At 41.1% G+C, this 13847-nt stretch overlaps 1 protein-coding gene and 1 long non-coding RNA gene across 2 annotated transcripts; both read left to right on the top strand.

Moving 5' to 3' along the window:
- The first annotated feature begins 375 nt into the window (after positions 1–375).
- LOC121721023 lies at positions 376–1986 on the top strand. The gene is made up of 3 exons (XM_042107573.1): positions 376–785; positions 887–1035; positions 1162–1986. Exons 1-3 carry the CDS (start codon positions 548–550, stop codon positions 1984–1986), a joined length of 1212 nt encoding a protein of 403 aa, XP_041963507.1. The 5' UTR covers positions 376–547.
- Positions 1987–3442: 1456 nt separating this feature from the next.
- LOC121720462 lies at positions 3443–7713 on the top strand. Its single transcript, XR_006034557.1, has 4 exons — positions 3443–3460; positions 4842–4872; positions 6482–6547; positions 7106–7713. It is a non-coding gene; the product is annotated as an uncharacterized LOC121720462 (long non-coding RNA).
- The last annotated feature ends 6134 nt before the right edge of the window (positions 7714–13847 follow it).

Raw genomic sequence — 13847 nt, 5'->3', positions numbered from 1 at the left:
GGTAACAGTGTATGGTAGAAAACATTCTTTGACAAAGTAGATGCGCTGGCATTTTCAGCAGCCATGTCCGGTAGCGCTACACTCATCAGTTGATAACCTCAGGTATTTCAGCTGATGGCCTTTGCTCATTTTATAATCAAAGCAAAACATTTGGGGACATTTACTTTACAGTGTTTGTTAGGGCACAAATCGACAAATAACATATTGTGAAGGTTTTTGACGCTGTCAGAGGCGATGTTCGTCCTTGCATCTTTTCTGTCTGCGCCCCCCCCCCACACACACACATTAAAAAAAAAAATACATAATTAGCCAGGCTGGTGTAAAGGTCAGGCCTGAGAGGGGCAGCTGCAATTGAAACGTTTTCTGGTGATTAGAGGAGGCGAGATTCTGATTGGAGTCCTGACCGTCTGGACGGAAAGAAACAATGTTTCAAAGCAGTGTCTGCGTTGTCCCTTGAAAAGCTGCAAGAACAGACCGTCCGGTTTAGTCGGAGAAGAAGCAGGCGAAGTTGAAGTCGGATCGCACAGTGGTCGTCATCCATCGGAACATGTCCAGCCCGGCGAAGCAGGTGAAGAGAGAAGGCGAGACCGTGGTCGGCTACCTCCACGCGCTGTCACCGGTCAAGACGTCACGTCAGAGTGTCCGGTACTTCGAGTGCACCATACAGACCGGACACGAAGAGTTCAACCGAGTGGTCTGTTTCTCCATGGAGAAGAGGAACGACTTCGTCGTAGCCGTGGACAACAAGCAGGCGGTCAAGCTGGTGGACACGCGAAAGAGCGTCAGTAAGTATAGTCCTACCCTTCCACCTCTGGTTTTTAAACAGGCCGACAGTGATTTGCGGTCAGCTTTTAAACGCACATTTCTTTTAATTCTGTGTCCACAGGCTACGGCAATCCCGGGGGGTACGACGTGATCCTGTCCCACGGCAGCAGAGTGGAGGCGTCGGACGACCTGCCATTCCTGCGGAGGGAGCCTCGGTGCGCTGGCAAGATGACCGTCGAGGAGGTTTTGGGTCTTGGTCCGAGGCAGCGAGTAAGTGTGGCGCTTCTGGAAAGCCTTTGAGCTGAGTGAAAATGAGAAGGCGTTTGGCGAGAGGCTCGGTCTGTAGTAGGCCTACCCTAATGCGACTTTTGTTTGTGCCTGTGTTGTTTTCAACAGGTGGGCGTGATCGAGGCCAAGATGCTCCAGGCCACGGCCAGCAGGATCGTTCCAGTCAACGGCCTGCCCTGCGAACTGAAATCGTTCGAGATCTGCGACTCCACCGGGCAGACAGCGCTGACCGTGTGGGAACGCCACATCTTGTCCGTGCAGGAGGGCAGATCGTACCGCTTCGCCACTTTGTCCACCAGGAAGGAGGAGGACCGGACCGTCCTGACGACCACTCCATCCACGGTGATCACGGCCATCGCGGAGGTGGGGCAGCCCGCGTCGCTGAGGTCGGTGTCCGCCAGGGCCAGTCAGACCGTGAGCGGACCTGTGACGGGGGTGCAAATCGTCGCCAAGCTGAGATGCCAGAGGTGTCACGCAAGCCAGGAAAACGTGGCCCCCAGGTCGCCCACTCACCGCTGCGACCGCTGCGGTCTCCTCCAGCGTGCAAACTCCTACACCATTTTCTATTCTGGAGTGCTGGTCGTGATCGGGCGACACGGGGAGGAGCGCACCATGACCCTGACAAATTCCTCAGTGTTCAATTACGTCAGGGACAACTACCTCACCTGCAGCGCTCACGACGGACGAGCTTTGGAGGACCAGGTGATGTCACTGTCCGAGTTGGACGTGACCGTGAACGAAGGCGGTCTGGTTGTGCGGTTCGGGAAACAAGCAGAAGAAGTCCGCGGCGCCGCGAAAGAAACCGAGCCAAGCGATCAGGGGAATGCCCCGGACGCGAGAACGGACTCAAATGTGCCAGAGCAATTGTTGGCCCAGGACGCAGACCCAAATGCGCTGGAGCAATTGATGGCCCAGTCCAAGGACTTTGACTGATGGGTGTTTTTTTTTTTTTGTCATGCCTATGTGTTTTAGGGGGAAAATCCATGCGGTTGTTTGAAAATGTTTGAAATGTTTGACTTATGTTGCGAGCGCTTTTGGCATTTCATGTTTTTTGGGACTTAAACTGGTGTTCTTGCCTTTTCATTGCATAAATAAAGTTTCGTGATTGATTAAGCAATTGTTTTGCGTTTTGACTCAAAGGTGAAAATGGTCACAGTTAGCCTAACACATTTTGACGAAGCTTAGCTTTTGGTCTTTGAGTTGTGAAAATGTTAATAGCCTATTGAATGCACAGAATTGATTGAATTTTCTCATATTGCCTAGCGGTAAACCTTGAATTGAATGAATGAACAATGAAAAAAGGACGCAAATGTGTATAGGTAATGCAAAGTCTCAGTCTAAATTGAGTTTATTTGGCTTGTATTATCATATGTAGACCTCATTTAGTATTAGGTCATCTGTAGTGCCATCATCATATGAATCCCACTGAACTCCTACATAGAAAAACAATGCACAGGCTTGTTGCCATGTCAATCAAGGGCCACAAGCAGGATTCATTTAGCGTAGCCTTAGTAGTCAATATGAACTAATTGATTTTAAAACAATAAAAGCTTCATAGTCTACATGACTACTGTATAGGTCATTATATAATTAATGATTTTGGGGTTTTGCCTTTTAGTTTATTGACTAAAGGTAGTCGGGCTATGAAGCTGTAGCCTATTTAGAGCGAAGGAGGGTTCATTCATAAAGTAGGCCTACAAGACCTCAGGCAGATGTCGGTGTGACTTGATGTGGAAGATTTTTTAATTGATTTCACATTTGACTATTCCATGATTTATCTAGCCTACAAGAAAACTGAAAAGCCATAATAACTAAAAATTGTAGATGCATTTTAGATGCAACACTGCGTGATATATTAAGCTAAGCAGACTTAGGTTAAGCAAAGCTATACTTTGTGTTTCTATAGTTTATGCAATAGTGTTTTTGAGTTTGACTCTCCAGATTAAATAATCTGGTATTTTTATTGTCCAGTTGGTGGCAGCAAAGCTCTTCCGTAGGCTGTTAGCTGTGGGCAAAGTGCGAACATGACAGTGCAGGGATTTGCAATGGTTGGTTATACTTACATAAGTAGCCACTCTAGTCAAACAACATGAATTGCTTTTTTATAAAATGAATAGCCTAAAGAGAAACACATTTAGTATATTTGCCATAAACCATGGAGAATAGAAGTCTCATGCAAAATCTGGTGCTTTTATTTAGCTGGTAGCCTAAATTAAATGTTCATTTTTAGTAATTTTATTTAATCCACTGTGTGGATGGTACATTTGGTTATCTTTTGAATATTTTGATATCAGGAGATGGCAAATTAAGTTGAAAAAGGTTTAGGGACTTTTATTATGACGAGTAACATCGAATAGTTCGCCTGTAATCACGAGCCATCTTCCTTTTCGGTGATTGCTGGCTGAAGGTAAGACGTGTCTGTAATGTCTCTTGAAAATTAATTGATATGTCGGTATATTTGGTTTTGAGGTAATGTTATTTATAACAGAAAATATTAAAATATGTTTAGCTGATGATGTTTAGCTGTTTATGCCTCTAGATAGCCACCTTTGTTACATTTGTTAAGGTGTTCGTGTCACACTATGAACGATAAAAAAAAACAGGCAGGAAAGGTAGCGGTTGTGTAAATGTCAATTCGTAACGTTAATAAATCAAAAATGTTAATCTGATTGAAGCAGGCATTGTCTTGAGAACTGGTCGTTATCTCATGAACAACGTTGTATCAAATACAGTCAAAGGTTATTAGCAGCTAACATTGTTACTGGGACGATGCTTCAGCCATGCTGTAGGCTAGCATTGTTGGATAGCAATTAACGTCAACCTTGTATTGTTTGAACTCACATCTGCTAAAGGGAGAACATAACATTAGCGAAGATTAGTTGATATTGGCTCAGCAAGACCGTTTGTGAAGGCAGGCAAGCATGTGTAATTCTTAAGAAATACAGTTATTTAATTAATCGTAAATCTTTAATTAATCTTGATGTAGCCTAGGTTAAATTGGTGTGGTTTGGCAGCAAGCATTCAAACGCGAGGGGGGGATGTTTCTGGCGGCTAAATATATTGCTATGAGGGGAAGTTATGGCTAAAAGACTCTTGAACTGGCATATTGCGAAAGGTCACACAAGGCCACAAACAGTTTAGTTGCACGCTACCTGGTCTAAATTATTATTTTCTGGAGGTTATATGCATTTGTCAAACGGCCTATTGCACAAGAGTATTTTTGAGGGGTAAATTAAATGTATAACGTTTTTATCTCTGACAACCAATGCAATGACTATTATGAGGTGTCTTGTTTGGGTTTAGATCATGGCTTTAGATATGGGACTAGATGTATATTTTGGTGTTAACAGTCTTGAATGCAATGCCATACAGTCCTGTATGATTAGTAGTTTGTGTGTTTTCAATGAAAATATGCATGTTTTATAATGAAACATATCTGATATGAGGCTGTCAGTAAATTTTGAAGGCATAGTATACAGATTTCCTCCTGGCTCAATACAGATTGTGGCAGGTCCTGCATGCCTTTTAGGTAGCTAATTTGCTAGTTTTACATCAATTTAACAATTCTGCTAGTTTTCATGTTAACTGAATGTTTCAAGCATGTTTATGTATACATTGGAAGAGTTTATTGGTGGATTTTAAGAATAGTTAGAAGCCAAACCACACATTTGTAAATTTAAAGTACATATCTGTCATTGTAAATGCTAAGTTTGTAACTTTCATAACCTATATATATATATATATAATATATATAATATATATATATATATATATTAAATGTTTCACAGATTTTGGATTGCTTTTTGACCTATAGTAAAGGTAAGTGCTAAAAGTTTCAGGGCTTTTATGTTGCATATCATCACATAAACAGTACAACTTCTAGGGGAATTTAGAAACCTTTTACGCTGGATTGACAGATACATTAGTTTTATTCCTGTGTCATATGCCTTCTACTTTAGCTCAAGAATGTGCATGCCTAACTCTGGTGTAGCTGTAAATGTGTGCAACAGGTTCCATTTCATGCTACTTGTGTGTAGGCTTAATAGTATGTAACAATCCTCCAGATGTCAATTCGTTTTGCAGATCAATAATAGCTATAAAGCGACATATCACCCCTTTTGATGAATGCAGTGTGGGCTACCCTTGCACATGAAATCAGAGAAGCAAAATTGTAGGTTGTGGAGAGATGCTGTAGCACAAATTGATATTTGGCACTGTTCTGTTTAAGGATGTAAGCGAAATGGTGTTACTAAGCCACCACTATTCAATGTTCATGTTCAGGAACAGCACTATCTTATCAAAACAGTGAGGTGGAACAGGTTGACACCTGAATGTTTTTTTTTTATTTTGTTTGTTTGTTTTTAGGTTAGCATTTTGATAAATGTTAGATATGAAATATTGTACATTGAGATAGCAAAATCTAGAGTACTTCTACTGAAACTACTTGCGCGGTAGCAGAACTTGCAGGGCAGCCTAATTTGACACAGCACTGGCTCTTTGGCATTGCCACCAATGTGTCAACGACAGTTCAAGGCTGTGTGAGGTGACTGTAATTTGCACTTGTGACATAGTTGACAAGTGATTCGACACCTTGTTTTTCAATTATTTAAAATGTTTGAACATCTGGTCAGTGTTTTGTAGACTATGTAAGTAGTAATTATTGTGTGTAGGATTTTATTGTGAAACATGTTAAACATCTGATGCTAAGCTTGATTTCTTTATCTGAGAAAAAAGATTAGTATTTTTTGCTTTCTGTATGCTTTGCTCATGTTTTTAATAGTTGAACTTTTGAATGTACTTGGTTTAAATTAAGTAGAATAGAAGACTATGTCTTAAGTTGAGAATTTAGAGTCTTTATGATGTAAATATGTACGTTGTTATTGCCTGTTCAACCAGGCTTGTGCAAAATTCAGAATTGAATTGAGAATGACTCCTAAATTCCAATTCAATTCTTGAACTTGAATTGAGGTCAAAAACAGGATGTAGAATTATAATTCAAATTTGAATTAAAGGAAGTAGAATTGAAATTCAAAGGCATAATTTAAGGGTAGTGTTTAACAACGAAGTTTCACAATATATGTCAGATATGATTGCAACAAACACAGAACTTATAATTGAAAACAGTAACCAATTACATTTCCAAACTAACCTTCCCAAAACTGAATGTATGTGAGATTCAACACATTCTTCCTGTTGTGTGACTATAGAATTGTTTTGAATTGCCATGAACTGAATTCCACTTACTGTCAATCCAATTCAAATTCAATTTCTTGTTGGGTGGGGCCAATTCAATTCAAATTCCAATTCATTAATTGAATGTAGGCCAATTCTAAAATTCGGAATTGTGCACAAGCCTGCGCTCAACAGAACTGATAAATATTTCAGTGTAACTGTATGAGATTTCTGATGTGTTTTCTGTGTTTTGCAGATGCCGTGTCCAAGCAAGCGGTCCAGGGCGGCCAAGAAGAGAGTGGCTGACTTGAGGTCTACTGAGGTCAGGCTGTTGAGCTTAACTATCTGTCCTGATGTATTATGATTGCGTGTTTAATAGGAAACATATAATGTTGAGCACATTTTATGTTTCTTTCAATTCTTATTTACAGTAGTTTGTATGCTTGCTTGAAATGCCGCTTACATTTTGAATGTATTTGATTTTAATGAAGGATCTGCTGCATGTCTAATTTAAAGGAGAAATCTAGCGAGTTCTCACATAGATCTACGTTTCTCAAGGTGACCAAGTATTGTCGGTACAAAACAAAATGAAAGCGATTGTTTTTACCGTTAGCTGCTGGTTTTAGCAACTCGAGCTAGGTAAAACTGATTGTTTTGATTTTGTTTCATAACAACAGTACTCGGTGACCCATGAGAAATGGAGATCTATATGAAAACTCGCCATATTTCCTTTTAAGAAGTTGCTGAATATTTATGATCTAAATATATATACATTACTGTTCTGAAAGTATGTGTATATTAGTTGCTTTAATGATGAAATTATTAAAGAAGTATGATATGTTAGACTTGGTAACCTTATGATGGGTTTTCTGTGTTACAGGTGCCGAGCAAGAGGTCCCCGGTGGCGCAGGTTGACTTGGTCTCCTGTGACGAGGTTGGGCGTCCTCGTAAAAAAGCCCACACACAGTCTTCGGACGCTATACAGTCTTCGGACTGCCAGTTACAATGCCAGTTACAATGCCAGTTACAGTCTTCGGACGCAATACAAGCAAACTCTACCAACTCTCAAACAAACTCTACCAACTCTCTGAATATGTGCCGTGACTCTGTTGTAAACTCATTGTCAAGTAATGTGAAAGAAAATAATGCTACTGATTGTTGTTCTTTGAATGAATCTGTTGACTTCCCAGAGAGATCTGTGCTGATGGGCTCTTTTCATCAAGGCGATTCACGGTTTGGAAATGTGCGCAACAAGCAGTGTGGTGCCATCAGTTTGACTGCTGTTTTGAAGTCCAAGATGAAGAACGTGTGGCGTTGGGAAACTCGAGATCTTGATGATGTTTTGATTAAGGGAACTGTTCTTTACAGGTCAATGAGTGCACAGGGTAAAATAAGAGACCAAGGAAGGGGTTACATTGCTGTGTCTGAATTGCCTAGGCAATATGAAGTGTGGAATTGTGATTTCTCAATAAACTTTGCTGATTCTTACACTGGATTTATTCAGGTTGATGACTATGACGATGCTTTACGTGATGTTGTCATGCCTTTTGATGTAGCACTGCAGCGGGCGCTGTTTAGCAATGATGCTTGTTTGTTAACCATTTGTGCCAACACATGTGCTGTAGTGAATGCAGGAACAAGGTTTGCGTTTGTTGATTCACATGCTAACAGAAACGTCAACCAGAAAGGTGAGAGGACAAGTTGTGTTGCATACTTCAGCTCTATACACTCCCTGGTCACATTTGTTTACGACTTTGCGCGATCTTTTGGCATAAGCACACCAAGGTTTGAGGTAACTGGAGTCACAGTAATAATTGATGCTAATGCCCAGATGGACGATTCATCCAGCTGTTCAACGAGCTCTGCAAGTTGCCGTCCACTATACAGCGATGTGGTGAAGCCTAAAGTGTGTGAACGAGTTGCAGCTAATTTCACAAGTGGCACAGAATGTTCACAGACCATAACAGACTCAAATGCTTGTTCTAATGTAAACAGTAGACCACTCTACAGTGACGTTTTGAGACGAATTCCCAGTAAGGGTGTTAAGCGAAACAACATTGCAACAGACGATGTCATTCTTATTGATGCAGGTGCGCACGAACAGTCTTTTCAACCTTTACAGTGTGATGTGCAAGCAAATGATGATGTCATTATAAGTGATATAAGATTTCACAAACAGACTTTTAAACCTTTAACTCGTCAAGACCAGGATGCACTGTGCACGCGTTTAGAGCTTCAAAATGAAAATGTTGATTCAGGCTTAATGGCAACCACTGATCTTGATGACATGGGATGTCCCTGTAAGATAAGAAGCATAAAACCTGACGGGAATTGCTTTTACCGTAGCCTAGCCTTTAGCATTTGTCACAATGAAGACAAGCATTTGACAATAAGACGGGCTGTCGTGAAACACCTTCAGAGAAACAGCACCAAATTTGAAACATATCTGAGGGATGAATACACATCTGTGCAGGACTATGCGAGTAAATCAAGAATTTACTACTGTGGTTCATGGGCAAAAGAGATTGATATTTTTGCTGCTGCTGACTTATTGCAAACAACTATCTTTACTTTCAATGATGGGAGATGGAATATGCATAGACCTACAGACTCACAGACATGTAGAGATAATTGCATTTATTTAAATCACACTGACAATCATTATGAGGTTGTAACATGTGTTAAACACAAAGATGCAGGACGTTGCTCAGGAATATGCCAGCCTGTAAAGATTGATGACAAGTTGAGGTCAACACGAAAACGAAAGCTGAACGATGAATCAGAAAATGTGAAAGCGAAGAAAGAGCGACGTCGATACGATGACAGTGATTACAGAGAGAGAAAGCTTGCCTGTGCTCGTAATAAATATATTTCTGATCCTGAATATAAAACATTTAAGTGTGACTACTCTAAAATGAGATATAGGAAAAATGCTTCCTTTCAAGCAATGGTACGCAAGTATTCTAGTGTCAAATATAAAACAAACAAGAACTTTCAGACTCGTGTCCGTGAGTACTGTAAAGCCAAATATAAGACAAACAGGCCATTCCAGAAACTTGTCCGTGACTACAGTCATACAAAATACAAGAAAAACATTGGATTCCAGAACAAAATTAAAGAGCATAATAAGAGGAGGTATCAAGAAAATGAAAACGTCCGTGTAAATAAAATCAAAAAAGGTTGTGAGAATTATTCAACATGGCAAAAGAAACAGGGAGACATTCATTTGGCTATTGATCATTTTCGTCAGGAGGTCAGCCGTGGTCCTGAATATGTATGCTCAGTCTGTCATCGTTTACTCTTCAGGAAGCAGGTGGTTGAGTGTAAAAGACATTGCTATGAAAGCAAAGGAGCAGAAGTGGCTGCATTGGCTAATAGATGCATAACATTGCAATATTTACATGCCTGTGATGTTGAATGTGAACAGAAATGTCATTTGTCTGATAGTCCATCAAGCAAATTATGGATTTGCCATACATGTCATAGTAAAATTCTTGGAGGAAAACTTCCTGAAGAGAGTGTCACCAACAACATGCATTTGGATGATATACCAGCGGAACTTAAATGTCTGAACTCTTTGGAACAACATCTCATTGCACGTCACATTCCCTTCATGAAGCTGTTGTGTTTGCCTCGAGGCCGCCAGAGAGCTTGCCATGGTCCTTGCGTCTCTGTTCCTGTTAATAACGCAAATGTGACAAATATACTCCCAAGAAATGAATGTGATGACAAGATGATAAGAGTGAAACTGAAACGCAAGTTGACATATAAAGGTCATTACGAGTACATGTATGTCCACACTGATCGTGTCAGAAATGCACTGAGGTATTTAATGGCAAACAATAAATGGTACAGTGATGTGACTATGAATGACGAATGGGTAAACTCTCTGAATGGCACTGACCAGCACGAGGAAAGTACCAAACAGGAAACACCTGCTAACAGTGATGATGACAATGTTCCTGAAGAGCAAGCAGAGGAAGATGTGACTTATATCAAAGATCAGAATGGGCTTTTGTCAGATACATCATTACAACCTGTCGATCTGGGTTCAGAGATCATTGATCAGAATTTTCAGGATATACTTAATGTGGCACCAGGTGAAGGTAACAGTCCAGTGAGGTTGCTGTCCGATAAAACCAATGAGGCAAAATGTTTCCCTGTTTTGTATCCATCTGGTGGACCTACATTCCATGATGAAAGAGAGTCCAAAATAACTCTGTCAAGATACCTGAATACACGCATTCTGAATGCAGATGGGCGTTTTGCACAGAACACAGACTTCATTTTTTACGCTCAATACATATCAGAGGTGCATCAAGTTGTATCTGGTGTATCAGTGGCATTACGCAAAGGTGGTGGCAACTCCTCTCTGAAAGACGCATCACCAGACATGTTGTTGAACTCAGACTCGTTGGGTAAAATATTGCGCAATGACGAAGGATACAAGTTCTTACGAGGAATTCGTGGCACACCTCCATACTGGATGTCAGTTCAGAAAGATTTATTTGCCATGATAAGACAACTCTCCATACCCACGTTCTTTGCATCTTTTAGCTCTGCAGATTTGAGATGGCCTGAAATGCTGAACTCTATTCTAAGAATAGAAAGTAAACAAACGTCTGTTGACGATCTTGACTGGTCAGACAAATGTGGACTCATACGTCGAAACCCTGTGACAGCGGCAAGAATGTTTGATCACAGATGGCATTGCTTTCTCCGTGATGTAATCATGTCGCCAGCAGAACCCATAGGGAAAATAAAGGACTACTTTTATCGTGTTGAATTTCAACAACGTGGTTCTCCTCATGTTCACTGTCTTTTTTGGGTTGAAAATGCTCCCAAGATTGATAAAGAGAGTGATGATGAAGTGGCACATTTCATAGATACATACATCACTTGTGAGATTCCACCAGAAACAGATGCAGAGCTTTACGAGGTTGTGAGCAGCGTACAGAGGCACAGCACAAGACACTCTAAGACTTGCCGCAAGAAAAACACAGTGTGCAGGTTCAACTTCCCACGACCACCATCAAGCTGTACTTTCATCACAAGAGGCGGTAACTGTGAGGACTTGAATGGCAATGATGACAATACAAGTGCGAGTGCAATAATAAAGAATGTTAAAACTGCGTTGACCATGCCTGACATGAATTTTGATACAGCAGATGCATTTTTTGAGTCTCTTGGGATATATCAAGGTTTGTTTGAAAAGGCGTACAACATATGTTCCAAAAAGAAAAGCATTGTCCTGAAACGAAGTCCTGGAGACATTTGGGTGAACCAGTACAACAAAGACTTACTCCGTGCTTGGCAAGGCAATATGGATATCCAGTATGTCACAGATGCCTTTTCAGTTGTAGTCTACATACTGTCGTACATCACAAAAGCAGAACAAGAAATGGGTTTGCTCTTACAACGTGCCCAAGACGAGTCAATGAATGGCAACCTTGATGCAAAAGCAGCATTCAAACAGCTTGGAGGTGTATACCTACACAACAGAGAAGTTTCAGCCCAAGAGGCAGTGTATCGATTAACACACATGCACTTGAAAGAATGCTCTCGCAACGTACAGTTCATTCCAGTTGGTGATAATCCTGTTAGGATGAGTTTACCGTTGCATGTCCTCCAAACTAAAGCTCAGTTCCAACAGTGTAATGATGAAAGCAGCATTTGGATGACCAATGTGATTGAGAGGTATAAGAGCAGACCTCAGAATGAGCAGTTTGAGGATTTATGCCTGGCCAGTTTTTGTTCTGAATACAGAGTTCTACCAAAGTCACAGGTTCCGGCTGAAAGACATTCACATGACATTGTACAGCTCAACAACAACTGTGGCTTTGTGAAACGAAGGACCCGAACTGAACCTGCTGTTGTGAGATATCCCAGATTTTCTCCCACAAAAAACCCAGAAAAGTACTTCCATTCGTTGCTGCAACTGTTTTTGCCTTACTATGAAGACGGTCACCTCAAACCACCCCAGTTTGATACATATGAGGATTTCTATAAAAATGGTGCAGTGAAATGTGGTGTTGATGTTCAAAGAGTGCAGTTGATTGTGGATATCAACAAAGCTTTATTTGAAAAAGAAAGTGATGAGATTGACAGAGCTAAACAGTTGCTGGAAGACAAAATTGATTTAGAAGATGCCTGGGCTCAGATATGTCCTGAAACAGAAAGGGAGCGTCTTCGTTGTTTGGATCTGATGAAAGAAAAGGTTGTAGATGATGAAGGTGATGATGATGACAAACTCATTCCTGACCTGACAGCAAACCCACAGACTACATGCACTTTGGAAACAAATCATGTGTCAATGCCCAGACAGGATGCATTGCATTTATTGCGATCATTAAATGAAGAACAGTCTGCCATATTCTATGCTGTTCGTAAGTGGTGTTTGCAGAAACTGTTTGGACAAAATCCTGAACCGTTGCGATTATTCATTACTGGTGGAGCAGGAACGGGGAAAAGCCATTTAATCAAAGCCATACATTACGAATCTACCAGGCTGTTGTCACAGATTGCTGAAAATCCTGATGATCTCACAGTGCTTCTAACAGCACCTACAGGAGTGGCTGCATATAACATTGGTGCTGCAACAATTCATAATACATTCTCCATTGGTGCAAATGTCAAACTGCCATATCAACCACTAGGTGATGAGAAAGTAAATTCTTTGCGAACCAAAATGGGCAGCTTGCAAATTCTGATCATTGATGAAGTGTCCATGGTCGACCACCGTCTTTTGGCTTACATTCATGGTAGACTGCGTCAAATCAAACAAACTGGTGATTATTCCTTGTTTGCAAAAGTTTCCCTGATTTGTGTGGGTGATTTTTTTCAACTCAAGCCCGTGAAAGGCACGCCTCTTTTTGCTGAAAACAAAGGAGCCAACCTATGGGACAACAACTTTGAGGTTGCAGAACTGACTAAAGTTGTTAGACAAGAAAATGCAGCATTTGCGGAAATGCTTAATCGTCTCAGAGTCCGTAAAAAGAACGAACCTCTCACCGACCGTGATGTTCTCACATTGAGGCAGCGTGAAACTGGTGAGGAATCTACAGACATTCATGTGTATGCTACAAATGCGGAGGTTGATGAGTATAACGTGAGGAGACTGCAAGAGACCTGCCCAGACGCAATCAGCATACGTGCTCAAGACTTTGTCCGAAATCCCAAAACTGGAAGAATGGAACGGAAAGTTGGCTTTCACACAAAAGTTTTCAACTCTTGCTTGCCTAAATGTGTTTCGTTGGGTGTTGGAGCAAGGGTCATGTTGAAGAAAAACATAGATGTGTCTGATGGCCTTGTCAACGGAGCATGTGGTACAGTCGTGGAAATCATTCAAAGTCAACAAGACGATGACATGCCTGCAGCTATCCATGTGGACTTTGAAGACCCTAATGTAGGAAAGATCCAGAGGTCAAAAGCAAAAAGGGTTTCTGAACGTTCAACAATAGTGGAAGTGCAAGAGGAACAAGTGGCTAATAATGGTGGTGTACGAAGGCAACTGCCGATTAGCCTGGCCTGGTCAGTAACTGTTCACAAATGTCAAGGGCTTACTGTTGAAAGGGCTGTTGTGTCACTCAAGAAGATCTTTGCTCCAGGCCAAGCATATGTTG

Source organism: Alosa sapidissima, chromosome 10, assembly GCF_018492685.1.
Source record: "Alosa sapidissima isolate fAloSap1 chromosome 10, fAloSap1.pri, whole genome shotgun sequence".
Classification (NCBI taxonomy): Eukaryota; Metazoa; Chordata; class Actinopteri; order Clupeiformes; family Clupeidae; genus Alosa; species Alosa sapidissima.
Note: the sequence above shows the minus strand (reverse complement) of the source record. Positions and strands in the feature narration are given on the sequence as shown.

Excerpts from the sequence above, each read along its gene's own strand:
- LOC121721023 (XM_042107573.1), top strand. The coding sequence starts at position 548 with ATGTCCAGCCCGGCGAAGCAGGTGAAGAGAGAAGGCGAGACCGTGGTC. Across the intron at positions 786-886 it reads GGACACGCGAAAGAGCGTCA|GCTACGGCAATCCCGGGGGG; the intron begins GTAAGTATAGTC and ends CTGTGTCCACAG. Across the intron at positions 1,036-1,161 it reads GTCTTGGTCCGAGGCAGCGA|GTGGGCGTGATCGAGGCCAA; the intron begins GTAAGTGTGGCG and ends TGTTTTCAACAG.